At 47.9% G+C, this 27,227-nt stretch overlaps 1 protein-coding gene across 2 annotated transcripts in view; it reads right to left on the bottom strand.

The window, feature by feature from the left end:
• Window positions 1–24,693, bottom strand: part of BMPER (BMP binding endothelial regulator) — a 250,380-nt gene extending 225,687 nt beyond the window's left edge. For both annotated transcript variants that reach the window (XM_063115102.1, XM_063115103.1), the window contains exons 1-2: window positions 24,561–24,693; window positions 23,452–23,537 (exon numbers count right to left, since the gene is read on the bottom strand). In XM_063115102.1, the coding sequence (XP_062971172.1) occupies window positions 23,452–23,537; window positions 24,561–24,693 (219 nt within the window). The remainder of the gene's footprint in view (window positions 1–23,451; window positions 23,538–24,560) is intronic.
• Window positions 24,694–27,227: the final 2,534 nt, after the last annotated feature.

Raw genomic sequence — 27,227 nt, 5'->3', positions numbered from 1 at the left:
ATCCGTCAAGCAAGTCTTATTTGGGGAAGGGGCTTATCGATTTTGCTGCCCTCAAGAATTCCCCACCAGAATGCAAATGTCCATGGGGGTGAACCCACATTCATCTCAAAGAGGGTATTGCCTTTGTTGTCAGCTACCGGGATAAATGACCCAGCCCGGGGACTCTGAGAGGTGACGCAGCTTAGCAGTGGAGGTTGTACAGCTGCAAGACTGAAGACTGGCACACATGTCGATCCACTCAGTGCTGAGGGACAGAGAAAGAAATCACGCTGCAAGGTTCCCACTCACGAGAAACGTACAACCTCTTGGAGGAAGCAGGATGTCGGACGTTCGCGGATCACCCAAGCCCACAAAGGCTGCAGGATAGCTTCTGGCACCAAGTGAGAAGCACAGAAGAGAATGTCACCTCGATTCAAAAGCCATCGAAGTTGGCGAGCACGAATAGGAAACTCTGACCATTAATTAAATTCTTCTTATTAAGGAACTTATTCGAAGCACACACATAATCATGTTTCATGTGGAGAGTCTAAAAATTGCTCAAATAGGAATTTGTTTTTAGAAACACGGACGTCTTGTGTCAAGTTTCCCGAGGAGGAGGGAGCGGGGAAAACTGATCCAACATGGGCATGTGCATTCTCATTGGAATTTCTAGTCTCCCCATGCATGAAGCCAAAGAGGTCAGCTCCTCCTTGAAGTATCTCATTGTAACCCAATTCCAGCCCCAAAAGAGCCAAAGGGAATTTATGGTACTTTTGAACATGGGTCACAATTTCTGCTAGGCAATGTTATACCACTTTTCATAAGCAGAAGAATAATACTTCGTGTTTATATAGCACCTTTCTTCTAAAGAGCTCCGCAGACGTTATTTCATAAATCCTCACAGGTTTGTTAAGATTTGCAGATGGAGTCATGGCGCACAATGAAGTTGTGTCTCAGGTCCCGCAAAGAGCTAGTGAGCAGTGGACTTGGGAACAGAACCTGGTTCCCAGGCCTGGATTAAGGAGCCAGCCAGGAAGGTTAGTTGCTAGGGCACAGCATTAAAATTTATAGGTGTATCATATTAGAATTAGGTTAGCCTCCAACATGACTGTTGAGGTATTAGGAACAGATTAGTATGTCGTTGAGCTAGTCTGGAAATTTTCCAGAAAGACAGGCCACCTAGGTCCGACAGGTGAAGTTTCCTGTCATGTTGCCTCCCATGGCATAAGGTAACCTATGAAAGGTGACGTGGAAGGGACAGGCCAGGACTTGGGCAAGCCGGGCTTGAAGGCCCGACTTCAAGCCTTTAAGGTCCTAGGATGCAGAGATGTAGGCAAAAGCCAAAGAAAGAGGTGTTTTTAGCAGCATTCAAGGGCCCAAAGGGGGAGGATTCCATTGCTTTTCAGCATAAAATAAAGTGATTCCCTCTCTGGAATGCGCAGTCAGGGGAGTTTTGCAAGAGCACATAAGCACTCAGAAGGCAGATCGTGCGGACTTGCACCTGCTGCAGCCTGTCTCTTTTGAACAAAATCTGTTCTCAGTCTCTTAGAAAATAATAATGGAGCTGGAGAGGTGGGGAGGGCAGGGGGCTGAACTAGCCCAGTGGTTGCCAATAGCAGTATTAAATTTGATTGATGATTTATTATTTTAATTAAGCTTTTGCTCGCTGGTTCTTCATTACTGATAGTACAATTGACTTCCCCATAACTCTTGCACAGAAAGAGCCGGAAGAAAAAACTAAAAGGCAATTTGGTCAGCCACAAAGCCTGTGGGCAAGTGCAAGGCTCTGGGTCATGTCTCTCAGCTCAACAGGCCTTGAAAAAAAGCGGGTGGGGATGCGGAGAAAGAAAAACACGAACAAAACCACTTCTGAGGTGAGGAAAGTGAAGTTGAAAGCGAAAAAGGCCCAAACTCCCCAGCTGAGAGAAACGGTTTCCCAAGCCCTCCTGTCTTCCCGCACTGAGCCAGCACAAGAGGCGGGAGGTGTCACCAGCGGCCTTGCAGAGAGTGGCAGTGCCAACTCTCACTGCACGCCACAACCTCTGCGGCTTTTGCAAATCCCTTACACAGCCAAGGCCACAAGCAGAGCTGATCCATCTCTAACCAGATAATGAAGTGGCATACAATCTTCCAGGCAGGTTGCTGAACTATTAAGAATAATAGCACCTGGCATTTACAGAAAATCTATTATTAGGGGCCTGAATGTGCTGAACACGCTTTGCCTGTTTTGCCATGTAACCCTCGTAACAAGTCTGAGGAAGGCACAGATTGGGTCTCCTCCTCACCAATAAGCAGGTAAGAAAACCGAGGCACAGAGGGGTTCAGAGGCTCACCCAGGCTTATATAGCTAGCCAGGGAAGAGATGCAAACCCGGGACTCTCTGACAGCAGAGCACGTGACTAATCCCTGTGCTAGGAGCTTGGTTTACAGGCTGTGATGCACCATCTCTCCCATGCAGCTACGAATTTAAATGTTTGCCTTTGTTAAACATTCCCCATTTTTAGACCGTTATAAACCCTGGTGTTTTATGGCTTCATTTTGAACACACAAGTGAAAATAGTGCCTTTTAGGAAAGACAGATTAAGTCTCTGACTTAAAACCTCAAAACAAGTCCCAGTCCCTGAGTGCCTGTTCATTTGCAAGGCTGACCGGAACCTGGACCCGAACCTGCAGGTCCTCTCGTTCCTTCTTTGGTTTGGGCAGGAGGCACCCCGTGACCAGAACTTCAGAGACTTCATGTTAAGAACGGCACGCAGCTCGCTGCGCTGCATCTGGGAGTGTTATTCTCGCTCCCTCCTGTCTAGGCTCTGCGAGCCGTTCCCCAGGGACGTGGGCCCTGGCAGGGGCCGCCTCCTCCGGCCCAGCTAGCAGTTCAAATGCTGAACAAAGCTGCCCTTGAAGCCCAACCATTTAAAAGACTTTATGAAGCCCGCCGGGGCCCCCCGATTATTTTGCAACAAGTCATATCCCATGAAGAAATTCACTTCTCTGCAACACAGAACAGAGGGAGATTAAAGAAAAAGGCAGGGGGGTAGAGGAAAAAAGTAAGACACCCTGCTGTTCTGTCTGGCCAGAATCGTGTCTTTTAGTACCCATATCCTCTACAAAGACGATGTTCTGATGATATATTGCCCTAATACATCACCAAATGACAGTGTGCTCCTGATACTCTACCTTGAAAATATGACACGTGCCAGCAGAGGCAACGGGGGATTAATAAGGAGGCCCTTTTCATATTTAAGTTGCCTAACATTTCAATTTTTTTAAACGGGCATTTGTTGGTTGAAGGGATTGTTTCGGGTCCTATTCTGTTTAAGGGTTTAGGTCTGGCTTGTTCTTTTTTTTTTTGGCCTTTCAAGGAACTCTCAGAGCAAAGAAACACGGGCCATTAGAATGTCCCAGCTTCTCAAGTACAGCTTTGATTTAAAACAGGACAGTGTCAAACAGCTCCTCATTCTATTTAATCATATTTTGAAATGGAACCAAAACACATTCGAGATGGCAGAACACAAAAGAAATAACCACCAAATAAAAATAGTAGCCCAAAGAAAGTAGCACTGCCTGTTTTTTATTACACTGTACATCACAGAAGCAAAGGGTCTACTGGTAACACCCCATTAACGTGACGGGGATGGACTGCCACAGAGGTGCTTCTGCTACCACGCTCGGGGCCCCAGAAGCAGACTGGGACGTCAAAAGGTAGACCATGTCCTAATCTGCCAGCGGACAAGAGCCAGGTATGCAAACCGAGGGGAATAAAGGTTGGCGTCCTGCCTTTATTTTGCCCAAATGCTCAAGCCTGCCTTTCTCTCCTCCCCAACCAAAAGGGACTCCAGCAGCTGGGTTGTGGGATGGAGTCTGTGCTGCAGAGAAAACCACTGCAACTCCTGACCCGGAGGAAGCCGCAGACCAGGGGCGAGGAGGAAGGAAGCCCAGCCAGGCAATGTGGCTTCACACGCAAGTGGCCCGGCTGCCTCTCCCACCACCTCTGATTATCTCACATGGCTGGGCGCCCTTCGGCACACGAAAAATAACAAATTAGCTTCTTGCCCTGCCCCCACAAGACAAAAAACAAAAAAGAAAGTGTTAACAAAAATCTACAAATATGTTGATGTCTTTCTGGCAAGTTCTTTTGAACTGGAAGAAGATGATGGACCACATTTGGGGCCTCCAAATCCAACTACCAGCAGGATCTAATGCTCAGAGAGCATTTGTTGGGCTTCCCAGTCTCTGGGGGCAGCACAGTCTTCTGGCCAGGCTGGCAGAGGTACTAGAGGTGGTGAGTAATAAGGGTTAAGGAGTTAAAAATAGTAATAAAATTGGAGTAAGTCCATAGAAAAGCTCTATAGAGACATGACGTTACAGAAGGTTATGCCTGGAGATACCACTTTCCTGACTGGCCACAGTATGAGAAGTTGGGCTCTCTGGTGTCCAGAGAAGCTGAGAACCTATTAATGATGCACATAAATGATTCTCTGACAAATGAACACGTGCAAAGCATGGAAACCCAATATCTTTGGTTTCTTTGGCAATGGGCGGTGGCCAAACCACTTCTCCATGTGGCCAGCCCTGCAGGGTTGTCACCCACACTGTCAGCATGTGTCCCCTTCCTGGGTCACACACCCACAGTGAACCCACCAGCTCCTCAAGGGTCCCTCATTCCTGGGGATGCACAACAAGCCATGGAGCAGATGAAACAGGAGCTTTTTCATGGCTTGCCCCATGAAAGCCCAAGCACGGTGGGGAGTTAGACCACCTGATCTTGACAAGTGAGTGGAACTGACATCCCAGGGAACAGGCAGGGCGGAGAAGCTGCTCGCGGCCATCTGTCATTCTGACAAAGTAACTTTCTGGTCACCAGTGAGACACTTTTAAAGACATGTACACAATTGACCCCGACCACCAGCAATCACAGAGCCTTTCAAAGGTACCCCTGGGACAGAAGGGCCGCTCAGCTTCACAGCTGGACCCTGCAGTCCTGCCTCCTGTCCCAGTGAGCCGGTGTGATGCCTCAGGTGCTGGGAAGGTCTCTGCTCCCGGGCTGTATTTACACTGGTACTAACTACAGAGGGAGTCCGGTTAGCCTGGGTAACGTCAGGTCTGGGAGGACGCGGGGAGGAGCTCTCTGGCTGGCGAGAAGCTCACAGCCTGCAAGGATCAGCCCCAGACAGCAGCCCCCATATGAAGACGATCCTGTGAACCGAGGTTGTTGTGACTCATTCAGGGCCATTAGCAGCGCATTCTCCTCACCAGAGCTTTCCCCAGGGCCACATGCAGATGTCAGGAGGAGCTGGAGAAACCACAGATTTATTTCATAGGTTTAGAATGTAATTTTAATCCACTAGCTTCCATTTTCAAACTCATTAAACCACCAACGAACGCCAAATTTGCACATAATCCATTTCTGAGATTAAGGTGGTACAAAGAAATAGCAGTGGCTGGTTAGCCACAAAATATTACTAAAGTAAACATGTTGCTAAAGGGGTTTGCAACATGTGCCCCTTTTAAAAGGAAAAGATCGACCATAATTATTATCACTGCTAACCATTAGTTTTAACAAGTGTTTTTATAATAAAACTGCTTCTTGGAAGCTTTAACATTATCTAAAATAAGACAAAAGCGTCAACAGAAAAATAAACGGCCTTTAGGAAATGTGACATGTTGGCTATAAACTTGGATTTTTCTGTGGGTTAAACCTTTACACTGCAGAATTCAGATCTATCTGACTAAAATTCCATGAATCTGCTTAACAAATATTTGTGAGCCCTTGCAGCAGGCCAGGCACCCTGCCAGGCTTTGCTGGGAACAGAAAATAAGAATCAGATACATCTTCTGCCCTAGAAGAGCTTATAGTCCGAGAGGGAGAGAGTCCAGAGCATAAACACAACACAGGCACCTCCCATGTTGTAACACGAGTGACCCAAAGCCCTGGTCACCAATCCAGAGGAGGAAATATTCCTCCAGCCAAGTTCTTCTGCCAGATTCAACCAAATTCCACGGCCACAAACTCCCTGAGACCATCCCAGTCGTCTTGGTCCTTTAGACACTACTGAATGAGCTTGTAAAATGTCTTGTCATACAGTTGTCTCACTGAGACAGAACTTGGCCTACGTATGTCAGCAGCTTGGGATCTGACAACCCCCAAACGAACCTCCTTCTGAGATGACGTTCTCGGCGAGGTTGCTCAGTATTCCGAGAAGTGTAACAGCTTGTTTTACAGACTTCATGGGAAACAGGGATGCTTATTTTGTGTCATTATTTTCTTATTCTCCAAAATTGTGATATTTAACAAACTTTGCTAGTCCTTTGTCTATAATATGTTTTAGGTAAAGTATAAAACACCAACATACTAGATTTTAATTTACATCCCAAAACCAATAATTATCATGCTACCAAGTCCAGTACAAGCAGTAATATCTATTTTTTAAAAATAGTTTTCTACAGTAAATAATTTTATTTTATAATTATGTTGCTCGTTATACGGTGTTTTAGGACTCCATTATTCATTGGAGACAACTTTTCCTCTTTCAGTCAGTGTGTTTGTATAATTTTCCTACCATCAAACATGATATGAAAAGTAACGTAAGCTATGAAAAAGGCAAGTCATTGTGACAGAAGCAGAGTTCAGTGTAAGAAGGAAAATACAGAATTTCCCTTTGGAGGGAAGAGAATTAGTTAGATCTTTAAATTACTGAATCAAAGAATTAAATCCAAATGGCATAGACTAATTCGTTCAACAAATACGCACTGTGGGCCCAGCACTGTCCCAGGTGTTGTAGGTAAAGCATCAAAGGAGAGAGGCCATGTCCCCACAGAGTGACATTCTAGTAGAGAAGATCTACGGGGACCAAGTGCGTGCGCGACACAACCGGCACTCGTGAGGGCTCTGCACGAGGGAGCGGAATGAATGACGAGGTGCAGGACTGCTGGGGAGTGGTCAGAGGAGCGCAGGCGTGAGAGCACGTAAGAAGGCTAGATGAGTATGTTCCAGGCACGAGAAGCACAAGCACCCTGCGGAGAAGGTGTCGGGGACCGTGCAGCAGCAAGGAAGGCCACGGCCACAGCAGGGGGAGGCGGCGGCTCTGAGAGGTGAGCCCAGAGATGGCACAAGGAGTCAGATCGTGGAGGGCCTTGCAGACCCCAGTTACTCTCTGATTCCGAGTGGAGAAGCCACTGGAATGTTTTGCTCAAATAAGTAAAATAGTTTGCGTGTGACTTTTAAATAGTCACTGGTTGATAATGGAAGTAGCTAGAAATTATCAGATATATATGGTCAAGGTTTTGCTGTCAAGATTTGCTAATAGACTGAACCTAGGATGCAAGAGAAAGAGGAATCAAAGGCCCATGGTTGATGGCCTGAGAAAATGGAGCCCCGTGGCTGACATCCCAGCTGAAGGGAATAGGTCGGGGGAGGGATGGAAAACCAGATCTCTGTTTGGGCCATTTTAAGCTTGAGATGCCTCCTGGACATCATGTGGAGATGCCAAGTAGACATTTGGATATATGAGCCTGGACCCGAGGGGCAGGGGCCGGGAACACAAATGTGGCACTACCAGCATGGAGGTGGTTTTTCAGCCATGGAGCTGTGTAAAATCACCTGCGGAATGAGTGTAAATGGAGAAAACATCTTGGTTGAATCCTGGAGCCCTATCCAGCAAAAAAAAATAGTTAGAGAAGAAGAAAACAAAAAATCAGAGCAGTTGTAAATGCATCACGCAAATGCCGAGAGCCCTGTGTGCGTAAGTCCTTACACACAGAGACACATGCACACACAGACACATGCACACACGTGTGCGTGCACAACTGCATAGGATCCCTGGCTGAGCTTACTGCATAAATTGAGTGACCACCAGAGGTCACCTTCTCTCAGCACCTGCCACTGTGCTGGGTACAGAGACCACAATACCTCAGGATGGGACGGCTGCTGCTGCTATTCGAGGCTCGGGGGGCTGTCTCCACCACTGCTGGTCACTCCCTACCCCCAGTGCTGATAGCCACTGAGCCTTCCAACCCACATCTCCGAGGGAACAGACTTAAGTTCAGCAAAATTCTGACTGGCGAGAAGAGCTGAGAATGCCAGGGAAAAGGTCAAGGACCAATGTGTCCCCTAACGAGAAGGCTCAGAGCCACTGGGGCTTAGTGACCAAAGACTAGGGGAGTGTGGGAGTGAGAGAGCATTAAACCCTCGGGAGTGATAGAAAGAAAGGGGAAGGGGAAATCTCTCAATTTAAGTTTTCCTTCTCGGTTGTATCAAGTCCTAAAGCCAAAATGCTGGGATGAACGGATTCCAGAGCCCCTGCTTTCAATTTATGATCCCAAAAGTGTGGCTCAGAGCTAGGACTGTGATACTCTCCCACAGGAGGGTAACTAGGATCCAAGGATCTGGGAAGAGCCTGCAGGCACCAGCCAGGAAGCAGAAGAGCCAAGACCCCACAACCAACTTGGGACTCACTCTGGAAGCAAGTGAGGGGCAGAGGCCAGCGGAGAACCGAGGCTCACGGTGTGTTGCAACTTTGGGATGAGGACGCCTCTCTGTCCTTCCCACATACTGGTATTTGAAGGCTCTTAAAGTTCCCCTTGGGCATTCTCTTTACCAGACATCAGCACATCATCACTAATGAAAACTATCTACTGCACCCCCCGGCGCTGGACACTGTGCTCAGCTAGCCCTGGAGCTCTCCCAGCAATCCCTCTCTTGACCCCTTAGTCACGGTCACAAGCAGCTCCCCTCCGGCTCTCCACTGGCTCGTCCACCTTGGCTCCATCAGTGTGTGCACAGCGCACTCCACATCCATGCAAGTGTCTGGCCACCGGAGTGCGTGTAGGAAGAGCAGCCGCTCCACCGGAATTCCTGTTTGCACATTTCAGTGTCAGGCCGAAACCAAGATTAAAAACTGAGACTGAGAAAAGCAAGACCCAGAACTTTGGGGAGTGGTGACATCATGGAAATGCTGGGCTAATCACAGAAAGAAAATAACACAGTTAAAAAAATAATAAAGATGGCAAAGATAGAGACAGAACTCTGGGACCACGGAATGCCAGGCTAATTTTTTTTTTTTTTTTTTAATTTTAAGAAGGATTCTTATGAAAAGTGTGGGGAACTGTCTAGCAGCGTGACCAGACTTATGTGGAGGCGAAGTGAATCAGAACCCGGGCGGCTGACTGTACCCTCTCCCTAAGCAGGGACAGGAAGGTGTGGGCAGAAGCAGGAGAGAGAAGAGCACTACGGTTCCCTGGAACGCTTCTGCTCGGGACGGGAAAGGTACCTGCGGGACGTCAGTTGCCAGCAGACGGAAGTGGCTTCCTGGACAGGTTTGGAGAATGGAAGGGCTGAGGCGGAGAGCTGTCCCTACATCTGCTTCCCCTGGCCCTCCACTCCCCGTCCCTGGCCTCGGGTTCCTCCAGATGCTCCTGGATCCCACCACGTCAGTCGTAAAACCCTGGCTCTTCTGTCAAATGGCTCTTGCTGAAGAAGCAACAAACACACGTCACAGCAGCTCCGTCCTGCAGCTGCCGCCCATCACAGGAAGACCACAGGAAACAGAGTGTGTCCCTGTGGGAACCGATCACTTGAAAAGGCTGGCGACAAGCCAGTGGGTCAGCCTGTCCCACCCAAAGGCGCCAGTCAGGGCTCTACCTCACCGACCACCGAGACTGTTGAAGACGTAACCCCGAGGGAAGCCACCGGTGGTTTCCCTGCAGCGTCCTCAGCCCCGGTGGTGAGACGCGCTCTCTGAGATACCTCCGTGCAGCCCACCCAGAATGGGGTACGACTCCCGCAGCTGAACTGCAGGCCTGGCTCCCGCTGACTGGCACTGCGGTCTCTGCCTCGCTTTCTGTTTCTGAGCCTTAGTTATCTCGACTGTAAAATAGGTTTATCGAGAAAGCCCTCCCTACCTCCCAGGGGGGCTTTGAGGAAAATGAAGGTCAGGCTGTCCCCAGCTTATAAACAGTGTTTATTCACAAAATACTTGTTGAGACTTAAGGTTTGCAGGGCGCTATTCTAGATGCTTTGAGTGCTAGTAAGAAAATCAGACACTATCCCTGCCCAGTAGGGGTGACAGCCATGTAAAGAATTAATAAAACTTCGGGGCGGGGGGCGAGAGTAAGCGTTATAATGAAAGTAAGCAGCATAAAGGACTGAAAGCACGAATCATTCATTCTACATGACTAGGGAAATCTGATAGAAACGACATGAAAAGTTGCACTTCAGTAAAGACTGTTGATGTGCAAGATGATCGTGCAAAAGCCCACAAAAACGATATTATGTAAATAATAGTTGAACGATTGTAAAGTTTCACACCAGCAACAGAATTTCGACTGTACTTAACCACTATTCTAAGTTACTGTTTCTATTTTCAATTGCTATTTTTATAGATCAACACTAGGCAAATATCAAAAATTTCATAACATCAAAATCTGGGGACCCTATATTTCGGCAACATAGCCAAACAGTATGCAAAGTGATAAATACTTATGTTTATATTTGTATATCCTTCCTTTTCCATTAAACCTCAATTGGTAAGAGTTTTTCAAGAATTGGCCCCTGCACAAAAGCCACTGGAAGGGTTTATTAAAAGTGGAGCTTCTCTGGTCTACTCCAGACCTGGCCAGACCTACCAAATCAGAATTTCTACAGTAGAACACAGAAAAGCTGCATTTTTAGCAAGCTCCTGGGTGGTTCTTACGCACATTAAAATCTGAGAGCCACCACTGAGGGGGCCCTGATGGGAGACACAGGAAATGGAAGGCAAATTCCTACCCCTGACTTGTTGATGTTAATGACCTACAACAGTGTGAGAGAAGACAGGGAGTCAAAATTGAAGTGAGTGAGGAAAGAAGGGACAGAGGCTGCCAGTCGGGAATGCAATCACCTGCCCCTTGTCACCAGTGTCCAAAACTCCGCTCTGTGGGCTCCCAACACACATACACAGCTACCGATCTCACTACCCTTTCACACTTTCATTTCAGACTGTCTTGAGATAGTAGGTACTTTGCAAACTAAAACCATCATCCAAATGCTATATTAAATACATACATATACATAAATGTATGAAATCTAGCACCATCAAGGAACAATAGTTTGCTCTGATTAATCAAATATTCCAGCCAAGAGTTAATATCTCTGTCTTGCCTAAGTTAAGCATTTTCAAAGAATTCTAAAGCAATAAAAGATATCTAACATCAAAACTATCTCAAACATAATTTAATCTTTTTTTGTTCATGTAAAAACCATTTCTCCAATCTTGCAGTGCCTCAGGACATTATTAACATAAATGCTCAATAAATACGTACTGAGTCTAATGACCATCAATCACTTATTTTCCTACTTTAGTCCCACAGTGATGTTCCCGCATGGCCTGCGGAGTCCCCACCATGTGCCCCCACCAGGCTGAGCACTGATTTTCCCTCACCCCTGCCCCTCTGCCCCGCCACCCACCCTCAGAGGGGTCTTGAGGATTCACAGAGAGCCTGTTCATTCAGAGTCAGAGGTTCACAGATTGAGAGGCATTTTACTATGTCACCACATTTTATTTTTAGTTTTTGAACCCAGTGGAAATTCACTCTGCATTGAAAGTCTGCCTCATTCAAATACATTGCAATAACCTGTCAGAATAAATATCTCCTGTGAAAAAGTTCAAAGGTGCTCAAACTATACACTGCGTTGAACCACATGAAATTGCTGTTTTCTATCAGTCAATACTAGACAGATACCAAACATTTTCTAACATTAAAATCTGGGGGCTCTAGATTTCTAGATTTCATGGCCAACTAGTATGCAAAGTAATTTTAGGAAAACTTCTCTTCACCCTTGTCCAGCACATGGTGTACATGAAATAGAAAGCAATTCACAGCTTTTAATGAGCCCCCATCTACTCCACCGCGAGCGTGCGCGCACGCGCGACACACACACACACACACACACACACACACACACACACGCACACACACACACACGGAGGAAAAGGAGGCAGCCACCATGCGGCACCTGCATTTCCAGCACCCGCCAGCAGAGAGAGAAGGGTTGGTGCCTCCAGCAGAAGACCCCGGACTAATGAGACTGACAAGCATAGCAGGCTCCTGCGCCCTTCCCTGCCACCCGGCTCTTCCACAAATTCTGACTTGAGTCGCCTCCTAGGGACACAGAACTTCATCCTGGTGCTCACCTATGTGCTAAATGGAGCTCTAGCTGTCCTCTGGAGGGTCCCACTGGGCACCTGAACCATTGTTTCTCCTGCGCTTGAAAACAGGAAATCGCCACAACTCAAGTGTGATAGGCCTCACTCCCCGACAAGGGGCATCACACAGGCCCAGGGCAGGACCATAGCTGTTTTGGCGTAGCAGCTCCCCAGTGGGAGAATGTCTGATTAATCTTCCGTGTTCTCTCATTCAGGAAAATAGTAGCCCCCGAGACCAAAATAACGCTTCTGCGTGCATGTCTCCATGCTACAGCTTTTACACCATAAATCCACAGAGCAGGAGAGACCAGCAGGCTGTGAGCGCTTCTAGAATCCGTGAATTTCTGAGAAGTGAAAGCACAGAAGGCCTTGCTGGAGGCGGGAGCTGTGAGCCACACAGGCCACCAATGTGACACAGGCCCTGCCCTCTCAGCTAAAGGGAATACTTTTGATATCTTGGCACAACAGTTCTGTACAATTAGAAAATAAAATGGAAAATGAATCCCCCGGTATTTTTTAATAAGATGCTCTAAGAATAAATATGGCAAAGAATGAAAATGTCGATACTTTGCTACTAAAAAGAGAGCAGTGTGGGGTTAAAGGCACCTTAATCTTATGGCTGCAGTCCATAAATTTGCCTCAAAGAGGAACTTCAAAAGACAGATTTTTAAAAAGAAAAAGTTCAAGGAGAAAGGGGAAAAAAAAGTTAAGATAAAGATGCTAAAAATGTCTCTCACTGAGGCCTCAAGAACATGTCTCCTTTCCCTGGGCCAGGCCGGTCTCTCCTAGAATGGCCTTCCCGAGGTCACCCATCGCCGAGACTGCCAGCAGCCCCAGCAGAGAAGCCGACCGGCCACACTGGGCCCCAAAATAAGCTGCTCAGCCCACAGCTACGGCACTAACAGCCGTGAAGATCTCTCTGCCGAACGCTATTTATTTGACCAAGAATACAAGAGTTATTTTGGAAATTAAGTTAAAATGTGTCGCTCACCATATTCTCTATTTTCATTATCACCGTCATTGTCTTTGAAGTGGCCCTGGGGTGCCATCACTCGTGCTACAGGTCCTCTCTCAGAGTCAGGTTATGGTTATCCCCTGAAAGCAGGGGCATTTGGGGGACATGCTGTGGTCATTGAAGAGGCCACTTGTCCCAGCCTTTCCTTTTCTCTTGTCCAGGTACCTGCATGAAACCTTAAAATCGACAGGCGGGTGATAGGTCTTTGAACTTCTCATTTGGCAGGTTTGGGTTAGTACCACCCATTACCTAACGTTTAGAAAAAGAAAGAAAAAAAGCTCCTTATACTACACGACGTGTACATACAATAAGGCCTTTGTCCTTAAAAGAAAAACATAATTTTCAACAGTCAGTTCCCAGAAGCCAAGGGGGCTAATGTCCAAAACCTCATATAAACACGAAGGATCGTGTCAGGATTTTGGAGTTAGCCTCACAGAAAGGGGCTGGAAATGACAGGAATGCCAGCTACAGGGATCGGGGCACATTTTTCACTGTGACTTTTGAAAGTGGAAGTGAGGCAGTCCCAGAACCTCCCTCGTCTGCACCTCCTGCAGGGTCACCAACATTGCTGCTCTTGACAGCAGGGTATTCCTGTAAGAGGGAATGTTCCTTTTATCACAAATAAAAGCTGGTCTTAGCGTCTATATGATCCTGTATTTTCAGATGCGATTACATTCCTTTCAAAGGAAAAAAAAAGTGTTTTTGTAACGATTATTTCGGATGTCTTTTATAGAGGAGGTTGACCTTCTGTGACAAACTCTCTCAGAGAAACATGTTTTGGAACTTGGAGTTCCATTCTGAGGGGAGCTATCCCAAGTGCTAACAACCCAAACTATAAACAGGAAACGCCAGCCTAACTCCCACTCAAGTCCCAAGGTTGTGGACCTCTCACTGTAACTATGGGGCGGACAGAGATGACCGAGACAAGGTTCACACACTTGAGGACTTCGTCCCTTAAAACACGATTCGCCCGAGTACCTATACTATGAGGACATGCTACTGAAGAGAAGACGATGTGGGATCTTAAAGGAGTGGACAGGACCACTGGTCACAAACAAGGCTGTGTGAATTTGCAGGGCCCACATGTCCAAGGCCAGTCACCCCGGCTCATCTGGGCTCACCTGGGCTCACCCTTCGTGGGACGAGGCCCTGCAGCCCAGGCATGCACAGGCGGCGGTGGCCGGTTAGAGAGCGAAAGGCCAGACCATGTCACGCTCTTTAAAATGGAGAGGACTCAAAAGGGCCAGGCTCAGCAGATCCATTCGGTAATTAGTCTTGCATTTTACCTCTCACCTGTCACTTCCCGATTGGATGGCAAGTGCCGCAAAGAACAACTGGTCTCACTGCGAAAACAACACTGGGATGAGTCTCCGTGGGTGGACCCAGATCAAGCAGGTGAGCCCTTGAAGATGAAAAGCGGAGGAGCAGCCCACCTTGCTAAACCCCAGACAGCACCAGGGTCGCCCACCTTCTAACAGAAAAGCAGTTCCCTCTGCTGACGTTCCAAGGTCTACCCTGAGAGAAATTCAGGGTAAACACATTTCATAGGTGTTGACAATAAACTGTATTAAAAGCAGTCCCTCCCATCACCTCCAGAAGCATCACAGAGGCAGTAATTCCACAGCGTTTAGACGGTGGCCGTAGCTGTCATTCCTGAAGCACTCACCATGTTCCAGACCATGTTTTGAGAGTTTTACATGTTGTAACTCACAGTTCTGACAAGAGCCTCAGGACCGAGGGAGCGATGTTAAGACACAGAAAGATTAGGCAACTTCCCCAAAGCCAGACAACTACTAAGGGGTAGAGATGGGAAGCACTTCACTACCGTGCCTAAGAATGCATTCAGTAAGTCGTGCGAAAAACTGGTTTATGGCAAATACTCCTCTTTCTTCTATTCCAGTTCTTGCCTTTAATAACCATTTCATTACACTGTTTACAAATGGCTTTCACCAACAGCATTGCGATTAATCGAACTGCATCACCCAGTTAGTGCCTGCCGCCGACAACTGAGGTCCATGGAAGGGCACACACAGCACTGCGACCTGCCCGGCACTCACCAGGGAGGCTCAGAGACAGCACGGCGCCCGCTCTGTGGCGCGCAGCTCCCGGGCGGCCCGGGGAGACTCGAACCCGTAAATTCAGACTCCAGGGCCCCCGCTCCACAGCTGGACTTCACTGATCACACGAGCGTTAAAAAATTCATGAAAAAGAAAATATTTTACCTGAAGACCTAGATTTTAAGATGTTAAATTATATCATAATATTTTTAAAGCACTATTAACAGTTTAAAAGAGCAAACTTGAAAGTTTATAATAGTGAGTTTTTATATTAGTCAGACTCTTTTATATTGTTGCTCTTATTCCTAGTAAAAAAACGCCTCAATGTGCCCGGTCCATTTTGTATTTAACGATAGAAACATTCCGACGACGTCTGCAAAAAGTATATTACTTTTATCCATGAAATTAGTTTTGTTTTGGTACCTTTTAAAATTTCATGTGTTATTTATTCACTTTTGCTAAGATCTTTTAATATCAAAGTTTGGAAAATTTGTGATTTTTGCATTAAATTTTTAAAATCCCTGTGGCAATCTTAGTTTTGGATTCCTGCCAAATGGGGTTCCACCAAATCCCATATATGATCGATTTAATTCCATGTGCAAACGTGTAGCAGCTACCTGGAGGGAGGGGCCATTATTCATCGTTTTAAATAGTCCAAGAAGATGAGAAAGTTCTTTCTTTGATGCTTATTCTCCGAGCGTCCTCAGTCTAACTCTCTGCAACATTCAACACCCCTGGCCTTTGCCTCCTTCAAACACCTTCTGCCTTGGCCTGCACCTTCCTGGCTGTCCTCCTGCCTTTGTAACTATTTTTCAGCCTCTTTCATGGGTTTCTTCTTTTCTATCCTTCCCTTAAATACAAGTCTTCTTCTAGTTAATTTTGTAGGCCCATTTCTGACCGCTTCCCAAGGCAAATCTTTATTCACAATGCTTTGAAGTTTATTTCTACGTAGACAGTTATCAAATTGCTATCCTCTAGCCCTGATTTCTCGACTGAGACCAACATGCACATTTTTAAGAACCTAATGGGCTTCTTTACTTGGAAGGTCTATCATGTCCCGCTCATCAAGTCTAAACTCACTCTCCCACCCACGCCCTGACCTCTTCTCCACCCACGTTGTCTATAACATGGCTAGAACTTTCAAAATTCCCTTCCGTTGGCCTCACCTCTCACCTCTGCCGTCTATTTTCTTGCCAAGTGCTACCAACATGAGCTCCAAAACTCCTCTGCAGGTCTAGTGGCTCTCAATGTCACAGCACACTGGTGCACTTTCTAAAGATGAGCCACCCAATTCCGATCAGCGCATAAAATCTGTGCTGCAGTTGAGCGTACGTACTATCACGATAGTGTCTACCACGCTGAATAATTTGTCTAGTGGATCACGCAACGGTGTAGAGCAGGGTATCACTATGAGTAGAGGGAGCTGACACCCAAAGTAGAATTTTGAGAGTAAGCTGTGAGAAGTAAACCTTTCTATTCCAGCAGCAGACCTTGCTCCAGAGACACGAGTGACCAGCAAAACGGCTGTGCTGCGGAGACGCCCGCAGTCATCCACTGTCAGCACTACTGCGTTTCAGTTACTGTCTTGCTGGGTGTGGTCTGGAGTCTCTTAACTTAGTCTAGAACTGGAAAGTGGTGAAAGAAACTGCAAAGACTGAGCAGCACTGGTTTATCCCAACGCCTTCTCACCATCGCCCTCCCACCCCGCTCCAGGCCGCTCGTCTCACCTGCCCACACCACAGCCCTGCAATCTGTTTTCCAAACTGCAGCCCCTCCACACTCTGAATATCCCACCAACGCTTCTTGAGGCATTTATATAAAATGCACCGTACTGTGTCGTGTAGCTGCATAAAAAATATTAGCTGACCTCCCCTGATTACATGCACGGAACTGATCTCCTCATTGCTGCGGTTGAGGTGTTCCCCATGCAGGTCCCCTCAGAGCTCTGGGCACACTGGACGCTGCCATGTCCACACATTCCAAGCACACGCTCTTCTGTGTCTTTCCTCCTACGATGCTTTGCCCGGACTGTCCCTCCTCCCCTGTCAAGGTCCCAGATACTCTGGTCAGAATCCGTCTTCGACCTCCTTGTACTCGGGTTCAAGTGTCCTGTGCAGCTTCTCTGTCACTCCTGTAAAACCTGTTTCTGTGTATCCATCTCCCCACCAGGCCGTGGACAAGGATCCGACCTATTGGTCTGTGTCTCCTCAAAGGCACCCGACCAGCAAAATGCTTCAAACACAGAAAAGGCTAAGAATAATAAAACAAAATGAAAGGGGGGAAGAGGTGTGGAAAGAAGGAAGAAAGAGTGATATTAGTGAATTTATAACCTGCTCTCCCTAGGGCCTTGAGCAGTGTTTTCTAGAACAGAACTGGGAATCAACAGGTCTTAAAATACACATCCCACTCATTTGCTGATCTCAACTAAGTTCAACATGCACACTTGACCTCCCCATGCCGTGAAAGGTGGTGTTATTCATATTCTTTTATAGCACAAAGGATTCAATATGCCATCAGTTAGACAGAAGTGCCATAGAAGAGGGTGCAAAAAACTGATATCCTTTATTTATCCAAGAGATTTTTATGAACTGGTTTCACTTGCCACCGTCTTGCCTGACCTGGCCTCTGCCCTTATCTCCTATTTGCCTGCCCTCACCCTTTCCTCAGCAGTATTCTCCGCACTAAAAACACAGCTCACTGCTGGTGCTCGGGGTAGGGACCAGCGCCGCAAACCAGCGCAGAAGGCACTTGCGATGGGACTGGGTGGCGGAGGGGAGCGTGAGCAAGGAAGCAGCAGAAAAACACTGAAGTCTGGAACAGGGTCGAGAGACTTCCACAAGGCGGGCCAGGAAAATCCCCATGATGCCAGACCACTAGGCAGTTTTTCCAGAATCACAGCGCTCCCGAGTCCCAACCCTACCCCTCTGCCAATAAAAGTACAAGTGAAGGTGACCCCACAGGCATAGAGATGAAAATAGTCTGCAAAAAAGGAGGCCCCTCTTCCATGGAAAGTTCTTTTTTTTTCTATGTTTAACGGAGAGTAAGGGGAAAACTTACTCGAGGGCACACAGAACACTGGACCAATAAGGAAGCAGCCACATCAGCCCAGTCCAAGTCTGCAGGGACAGAAAACTCACTAAATGTTACTGACATAGCCCTGTTCATTCATAATGATGGGTGGGCTTGGCATCTTTATCCCTAAGTCTCTTCTCTATCAGCTTCCTTCTCATCCTTTGCTGATGAAACTTTGCACTGTATCTCATGAGAAGAACTAAGAATTCAAAAAATAATACCATCATCCAGAACAGCAATAAAAAAACATTATAGAAAGCTTACGATATGCCAACCTCTGGGCCAAGCCTTACATGCTGTCACTTTTAATTCACACAGCAACTCTAAGTTAGATGTTGATATCTGTTTTACTGTGCAGATGAGGAAACTGAGGTTTAGAAAGGTGAGGTGAGGGTCTCGAGTTCGTCACCAGGTAGATTTGAACCCAGGCTCGTCTGATGGCTAAGCCAAAGCTCTTTGCCCAAATGATATGGTGCCAGCCAAAGGTTGTGTCTTTCTTTGAACAGTTCTACAAATTCTGGACTTGGTTTGTGCTACAAGAACAAACACCACTCTAACTGCCCCCAAAGAGAGCCTAAGTTAGCTCTGTGGAAGTCGAAACTACTCTCTGCAGCCCTGGAAGGTATCTGTAGACGTTTGGAGTAGTAAACAACAAGCAGAAGCAAATTGGTTTGGCGGAGGAAGAACTGGCTTCACACTCCAGTTCTGTCTCTTAGTAACTGTGTGACCTCAGGGGATCTGCTCTGCTTCTCTGAGCCTGAAGAAAGTGTGGCTAAGAAGAACTGTCTCAGAGCTGGTATTTGTGAATTTGTCATCACAATCCCATAAGTTAGTTACCTTCCCCCCAAACCGTTCTACTGAAAGGCAATTGGTCACGTCACCTTTTAAACAGAGTAAAAATCAATCAGTCGATAAATTTGATCACTTCCTTAGTGAGCATCCGAAGTCTACAAACAGTAATGAAACAATTTTTTAAAAGTATGGCCATCTATGTACGTGTGTGTGTACTAAGCAGTATCGCTCTGAACACATCTGGGTTACTTTACATTCTCTCTCTCTCCCCCCCCACCTCTGTCACACACGCACATGCACACATGCACACGCAAACACACACACACACACACACACACACACACGATCGAATCCTCACGCAATACCATCTCCCTCATTCTCAAACATGTGCCTAACACTTGTTCAGATAACAGATATCTCTTCTCCAGCCAGTTAATGTGAACAGTGAGAAACACGAGGATTTTATAGAGATAAGGAACCCGAGAGAATCTGAGCTCCGGGAGCTACATGTTTCACGATAGAGGATTTTGTGCTGGAAAAAGTGGAAGACAGCAGACAAGGTCTGCTCTGTGTTCACTGTTTGGTTGGCTCCAAGACAGGTGGAGCCCCGCTGCTTATAACGCCGAATTTCACGTTGCTTTTTATGAGCAAAGGGTCCATTTCTACATTGCACCTCTGGATTTAAAAGAGGAAATTTCAACCTCAGAATAATGTTTTTTGCTGAACAAAGTGTATGCCAAACTAAGCTCTGACTTCTGGTTTTCTGCGTCCCAGCCTCCCAAGTTTTCTCAGGTTTCCAGGACTGGGCCGAACTCACTGGTTTCCGCCATTGCCTTCTACTCTGGAGTTAAGTGGGAAAGGGCTGAGTACAAGTGACACTTCTCACGTACACTTGGTTGATTTGGGGACGTCCGAAAGGTCCAGAGAAGTGCTTTGGATCCACTTATCTGGGTGGGGCTGGGCCCCTATCAGCTCTACTTCGTGCAGGCACCTCTGTGCTTTCCTGGGTATTATAAGAAAAATCATTCTAGCAAGAAGGGGGAAAAAATCTCACGAAACAGTAATAAGTCTGGGCCTCCCTTCCTCGGCCCCATAAAAGACCGTTTTGTAAGGTGGGGGAAAACCATGCTTTGCTTTCTCACTAAACAATAAAGCACATGTATTTTTAACCTAAACTGCCTGCCATGCCCTAGATTTTAGGACCGTGGTCCAACTTCCTGCCTTCTCCCTCACAGAGATAAACTGAAACGCTTTGACCCACACACTTTAAAACGAGATTCCATCACCAGCTTACAAACAGGTTATTCTTGGACCACAACTGGTTCTGGCAGGATGCTCAGGTCTGTGCACACGATGATAAGTGAGAGTAAAATCATTCAGTTCTGCTTACCGTGGCCACTGTCATCCTCCAAATGTCCACGGAAATGAGCTCATTCCACTTTTGAAATATTTCGGAGCTTTAAAGTTTAAATCAGGCCAAGTTGATTCTGTGGGATTTTTCAAGCTTTTGCACTGTAATTACATACAGGACTCTGTGCCACCTATTTCCTCCCAACTGTAACATTTTACGTCTTTTTTAAGCATACGTTGAGGTTAGCTATTTTTTCTTTCTAGCACATGTTATGAAATAAGATATGAGCTTATGCTCAGCCTTAGCTACCTTTCTGCCAAAAGGCTGGACCAACACAAACTAAATATGACTATTTTCTTTATCCGAAGTACAGTTGAGACTGTTACATACCTTCTTAACGTACTTACACATAACTAGCTCGTGACTATTGCTCCCTGCAGGTCAACTGAAATCATAATGAGTTTCCCTTCATGTAATGTGATTAACAAATGTTAACTAACCGAACTCCTAAAAGACTCAAGAGATATAAGCAAAATAATTCAAAGAATGCCAAAAGGTAAAATAATTTGGACGGTCTATCCATTTTCTCCTTGCTTTCTCGCATCTTTAACTAAACAAACAGCCTATTTCTCATGGTTATAGGCATGTGCTGCAGAGGAAGACAAAACTGAGAGTGAGTTTCAGCTCTGCTATTGACTAAAATGTGACCTTTACAAGCCACTTAACCCCATAAGCCTCAGTTTCCTTGTTGGTAAAATAGAAGTAAAAGCCTTCAAAGGATTTCTGTGAGGATTACATGAAATAATGCAGGCATAGATAAGTGCCCAGCAAATAAAAGTTGTTTCATAAACGTTTGCTATTGCTAATATTATCAATCTGCTAAATATGTCTACCTTCCAGCTTAAGCATAAAAGTGCCAGAGAGCCTGCTGGCAATCCGGGGTGCTTTGAATCCATAGACTACAGTGGGTTCCACGGAAACATACAAGAACGTAAACAAAGAGAGAAATGGTCATCCATCTATTCTTACTCAATTTTACCAAGTCATCACAAACATTTGGGAAGCAATAACGACAGTGACAAGTTGGGCCCCATAATCCCAAATCCCTGCAAAGGTCATGATAACATATCACTGAGCCTTTCAGCTAACGAAAGCGCTTTAAAACGGGCGAGTCAGATTGCCGTGTCCCGACGTTACATATTTAGAAAGGATTTCTGACAGCACTCCCCCAAGGCAGACACCAAACGTTCCTTAAACATTAAAGACATTAATGAACCTACTACCCTTCTGAACCTTAATCAATACTTTTCTGTAGTAAATATCATTCCTACTTGAATTCCAACTGATGCATTCTTTTCTCTTCAGATTTGCTCTTTACCTTCCAAACTCCAGGATTCAAATAGCTACCTTCTTATCCCCAGGTCTCCACTTTCAGAGAAACGCACTATTTTCCTTCCAGGTAACAGCACTGAAAAGGGGAATGTTGTGGGAAGAATTTTTCAGAGTTATTTGGGAACAATTTGCAAAACTCAAACTTTCTATGTAAGCTTTATAAATAGTAACATTGCCGAAGAGAAGAACAATATTTTCACATGTCAAGCTCTCGGCACAATTAAATATTACTTAGTTAAGGTAATTGCCTCTGAAGTTTTAAGAGATTAAGAAAAAATAATTCACTCACATTATACAGATAAGAGAAATGAAAATGAAAGATTATATATACACGCACTTCACTTGTAAATCTATAACTGAGTCAAAATTTAAACTTGAAGCTTCTTTTCAACAAGTTCTTTAGTTAAAGACCATTAATTAACATGGCAACTCAGACATACAAAATCTAAAGAGTCCCTCTTCTTAGGTCTTTTTTTCATTAGGCCGCAATACTTATCAAGTCAGCAACCGAAGTACATTTTTACCTGTTTCTGTTGATTTCCTTAGTCTTCAGAACCTGACAATCATTCGATACAGGCATTTACCTCTGCCCCTTTATCATTTCCCAACACTGACCTCATCTTTTGTCATGAAAAAGTGTGAGTAGTTTAAACCCAGATGGCTTGGCTTTCCCCCTAAACAGAGTGGGATCCCTTCCCCAGTTGCATACAGCGCGCCGGTCTGGTAACAAGCAGTCATCTGTCACTCTGGGGCTTTGCATTTGACAGCCTTCACGTATTTCCAACAAGGTTTGTGATGTGTAGTTTTTAATCAAGTTTTGCTAAAAGTGACTGGCATGTAAAACACTCAAACAAAAATGTTACTCTTTGTGGTTCTATATTTCATCTCAGAAATTATTATTCATATAACTTAATCTCCCCCAAGTGGTTACTTATTACACTTATCATTAACTATGAAGCTAAAACAAATTGAAACAAGTTTTGTTTGTTTTTTTTTAATCTACTAGCCACTGCCAGTTAACTAAGCAGCTGACAGCCAAGTGTCACTCTTTATTAAGGATGAAATTGTCCTTTCTGACTCACACTTCCAAATCAGAAATAAAGGCTGTATTTGAGAGTTTAGGGTATAACAGGCAAAGAAATCCAAGATTACATCTTGCCCTCATGTTTGTCCTTTACAGCTGTCACCTCTCTTTCCCCTTGTCACATACCTTATCCCTAATCTTTATACCTAAATGTTATCTCATCATTTTCCTGCTGAGCTCAGACATAGAACCAAACCAGGAAGTTTGGTGTCACCTATGTTTGGTGGCAGAAGCCATTACTGGGACGAAACATTGGAAGCTATGATTTTCACTGAGACAAGATCACACCAAGTCCATCTAAAGTTTACTTCTATAACAAATATGCCAAAGATAAGAACGCCCAGCCAGATGAAATGGCAATTGCCAAAGTCCGTAAGACTTAGAAATTTAACTGGATTTAATTCACAAGTTAAGTACAATTTTGTAATGACTAAAGACAATTTTTAAGATCTGGTAATATTATCACAATTAATGGATTCCCCTGGTCGGAGGGAGCACTTGTGTGCATGTCACCTGACCTCCACACTTACCGAGCACACGCACATGATGCAAGGATTGTCCGTGATAAACGGAATTTGGAGGACCTCACCCTCATTTTCACATTTTGCAACAGAACCTGAAATGAAGGGGGGAAAGGTGTTTTAATTTAAATTTAGCTTAGTAGCATTTTACAAAATTTCAAACTTTACGCTAATCTTTTTGAATCATCTACCCAAATTTCAGAAATTCTTAATGAGTTTTAAATGATCAAACTCACCAAAAACAAACTCTCTTCCCCCAAATCCATTTTAAATAGTTCTATTTAGACAGTTTTGTTTTGTTTTTCAGGACAGTGATTTATAGATTTTCTGTTCTCTGATCATTTTAGCACAATTTCAAGTATTTCACTGCGCCTTTAATAATACTCTTCTTTTATGAAGACATTTGAACTGAACACACACAAAAATTCAAATTGGTCATTAGGGCAGATTTTTCATCTGAACAAAATTCAGGACTGTGTCGATGAACAGGCCTTGATGCAGATCTGCCTCATACTGTCTCGGATTGAAATCCCTTTTTGAAACGCAATCCCCTCTCTCTTCTCTTAGAGATGAGCTCAGTATTTTCTTTTCTGCACCAGGTGTCAGTACAGTCTGTCCCTCAGAGTGGCAGCCGAGGTCCTCACCTGCCTGAAGACGTATCATCACTATCTCCTGCCATCACTACCCTTTTCAAACAGGATCTTTTCTTTAAATTCAAGGTCTGGGACGCCGGGGCTGCAGAAGGCACTCCCAGCGCAGGGGATGTGTTGGGAGCCCGCAGAGCGGCAAAGGACCCTGCTCGGGAAACGGCGCAGATTTTTCCTTTCATTGTACGGGGGAGGACAGGTTAAAACACGGGTTGTGGAAAACGTTAACAAGAGCCTTCTCCGATTCAGCAGAGGCGCGGCCGCTCTCGGTCCGCGGAGGGAGGGCAGCAGCCTCGCCCCGCACCCTCGCAGCCGCCCCTCCGTCCCCGGCCGCGCTTCACCCCCGCCGGCCGCGCGGGGCAGGCGCCCAGGTGCGCGCCGCCCACGCTCCCACCTGGGCCAAGCCAGGGCCACCTCTCCGGGTACCGAACCCGCGTCCCGGAGGGCCGGTCCCTCCCGCCCCCTCCCTACCTGTCAAGAAGGAGGAGGCCAGGGACACGGGGACCCCCGAGCAGTTGAGGAGCAGCAGGACGCAGCAGGTAAGCCCGGGCGAGCGCCGGCGGGGACGCTCAGCCAGAGCCCTGTCGCCGGAGAAGCAGAGCATCGTCACCTGGAGGGGATCCCGGGCGACTGCGGGTCCCGCGCTGCCGCCTCTGCCCCGGAGAAAGGGCTGTCGGCCGGCCTGTCGGGAGACGGTCCGCACGGGAGGGAGGCGGGCGCCGGGGGCGGGGAGGGGAGGGGGCAGGGGAGGGAAGGATGGGGGGAGGGGAGGCGGGGGAGGGGAGGCGGGGGGAGGGGGCGCCCCGGGAGGGGGGAGGGGAGGGGCAGGGGAGGCGAGGTAGGGGTGGGGGTGGGGGCGCCCCGGGAGGGGGGAGGGGAGGGGGCAGGGGAGGGGGAGGGGCGCCCCTGGAGGGGGGAGGGGCAGGGGAGGGGAGGGGGGGTGGGGGTGGGGGCGCCCCGGGAGGGGGGAGGGGAGGGGTGGGGGAGGGGGCGCCCCCGGGGGGGAGGGGAGGGGGCAGGGGAGGGGGCGCCCCAGGAGGGGGGAGGGGAAGGGGCAGGGGAGGGGAGGTAGGGGTGGGGGTGGGGGCGCCCCGGGAGGGGGGAGGGGAGGGGGCAGGGGAGGGGGAGGGGCGCCCCTGGAGGGGGGAGGGGAGGGGGGAGGGGCAGGGGAGGGGAGGGGGTGGGGGTGGGGGCGCCCCGGGAAGAGGGAGGGGGAGGGGGCTCACCGGGAGGGGGGGCCGGGGAGGGGAGGTGGGGTGGGGGCGCCCCGGGAGGGGGGTAGGGGTGGGGAGGGGAGGTGGGGTGGGGGCGCCCCGGGAGGGGGTGGGGAGGCGAGGTGGGGGGGGGCGCCCCGGCTCCTCCAACGCGGCTTTTTTTTAAGGGAGCTGCTGGCAGCGGCTTAGTCGCCGGCCCCTCCAGCCGGAGAGGGGCGGAGAGGAGGTGTCGGAGCAGCCGGAGACGGGCGGAGAGCGGCGGCGGCGCGGCCGAGTGCGCACGGCCGGGGCCGCCGCTGCTCTCCTCTCCGTCACCCGCCACCTCCTGGCGGCCCTGGGCCCTGGGCCCGGCCGGCGCGCGCGCGCTCACTGCGGCGCACACGGGGGCGCACGGGCCGCCTCCCGGGACCCGCGGCGGGAGCGCGTCTCGGCCCCGCGTCCAGCCCGCGCCGCAGCCCCTCAAGGGCGGCCGTCGGCCCCGGGGCGCGGGTCGGAGCCGGGAAGGCGCGTCTCCACCCCCGGGGAGCCCTCCCCACGGGGCGCCGCACCCCGGCACTGGCCCTCCCGCGACTTTGCACGGCCCGCTCGGCTTCCCTCTGGCGGGGCGCGAAGCGCACGCACGGGGCGGAGCGCACGGAGGGGCCGGTGGCCTGGGGATGAGCGTCCTGTGCTTATGTGTCCGCGCGTCCTGACGCTGGGGAGGACAGAAGCGGAATGACACGCAAGGACCACCGATGAGCTCGCGGAGGCAGACGCCCTCCGCCCTGAAGCAGGGCACAGTCGCCCCGAGACTCCCCCCGGGGCAGGGACCCGCCACCCGCCCCACCCGGCGGACAAGCTCCGGCTGCAGCCCCGGGTGTCGGGGAGTCCGGCCCCGTGAGCTCCCGGCCCAGCAGTGGAGCCTCTGCCCAAAACGGCTGCAGTGGGGGAGACAAGGGTGGTTGTAACCAAGCCACAGAGGCGCCAGGTGGGACCGAGGAACGCTTGGCCAGGGCTGGGACCTGAGCACCGGCCTCCCGAACAGCATCTCCTGGACCAGCCAAGCATCTTTCTCTGCAGTGGACGGACCTGAGCCTCCAGGCACCGTGGGCTGTTGGCACTTGCAGAAACTACCTTTGCAAATGAATTTATTAGTCTGTTTGCTGACACATCTAGTCGAGCTTCAACTTAGCTCCTCCCCGCTTGTTCGACTGTTTATTTGTTTCCATTTTTTCTAGTGGTTTGGAGTTTCAGTGAATGAGTGCAGCGTCGCCAACGTCCGGACACACCAAGGGCTGATAGGAGCAAGTTGCTCTGACGTGGGACAAATAAGAGAAGGGAAAGCTGTCCCTAGCGTAGAGGCCCCATTTCCCGCCCAAAACAGGTTTCTAGTGGAAAGCTGAAATTAAAAAAGAAGAAAGATGGTGTTTGATTGATTTCTAACCCCCCAATAACGCCATGGCCAGGCAGCCTCTTGAAGTGTGTGGAGTGTATTCACTAACCATAAAGAGAGATAACTTGCAAAAACTTATCTCTGAACCCAACCTTACTTCCGGTAGCGACTGACTTAAAAAATACAAAATAAATTAAAAACTTTTATTGCTGCAGATAAGTACAATCCGTTGAACCCACTGTCTCCTCTATATAATTTTTTTTTTTTTAATTCTCCCTGGATGGGGTTTTAGACAAAGTTGTTATTTGTGACTTAATTAGGGGAAACTGAATAATGGGGAAGCTGGGAGACTCTTTACTGCCCTAGACTTGAGCAGTAGGTTTGAATAAGCACACACTGGAATGGCAAGACATTTGAAGAGTGTCCACGAGATACCGTGATGTGCCTTCCCTGGCACCAGCCATGCATCCTCACAGTTTGCATGACAAATTTCTTTATCACACAATCTAGGTACGTGTGGCATTTCTATAATGAGTGGCATGGTGCTCTGGG

This window comes from Cynocephalus volans, chromosome 11 (genome assembly GCF_027409185.1).
Source record: "Cynocephalus volans isolate mCynVol1 chromosome 11, mCynVol1.pri, whole genome shotgun sequence".
In the NCBI taxonomy this organism is placed as follows: Eukaryota; Metazoa; Chordata; class Mammalia; order Dermoptera; family Cynocephalidae; genus Cynocephalus; species Cynocephalus volans.
Note: the sequence above shows the minus strand (reverse complement) of the source record. Positions and strands in the feature narration are given on the sequence as shown.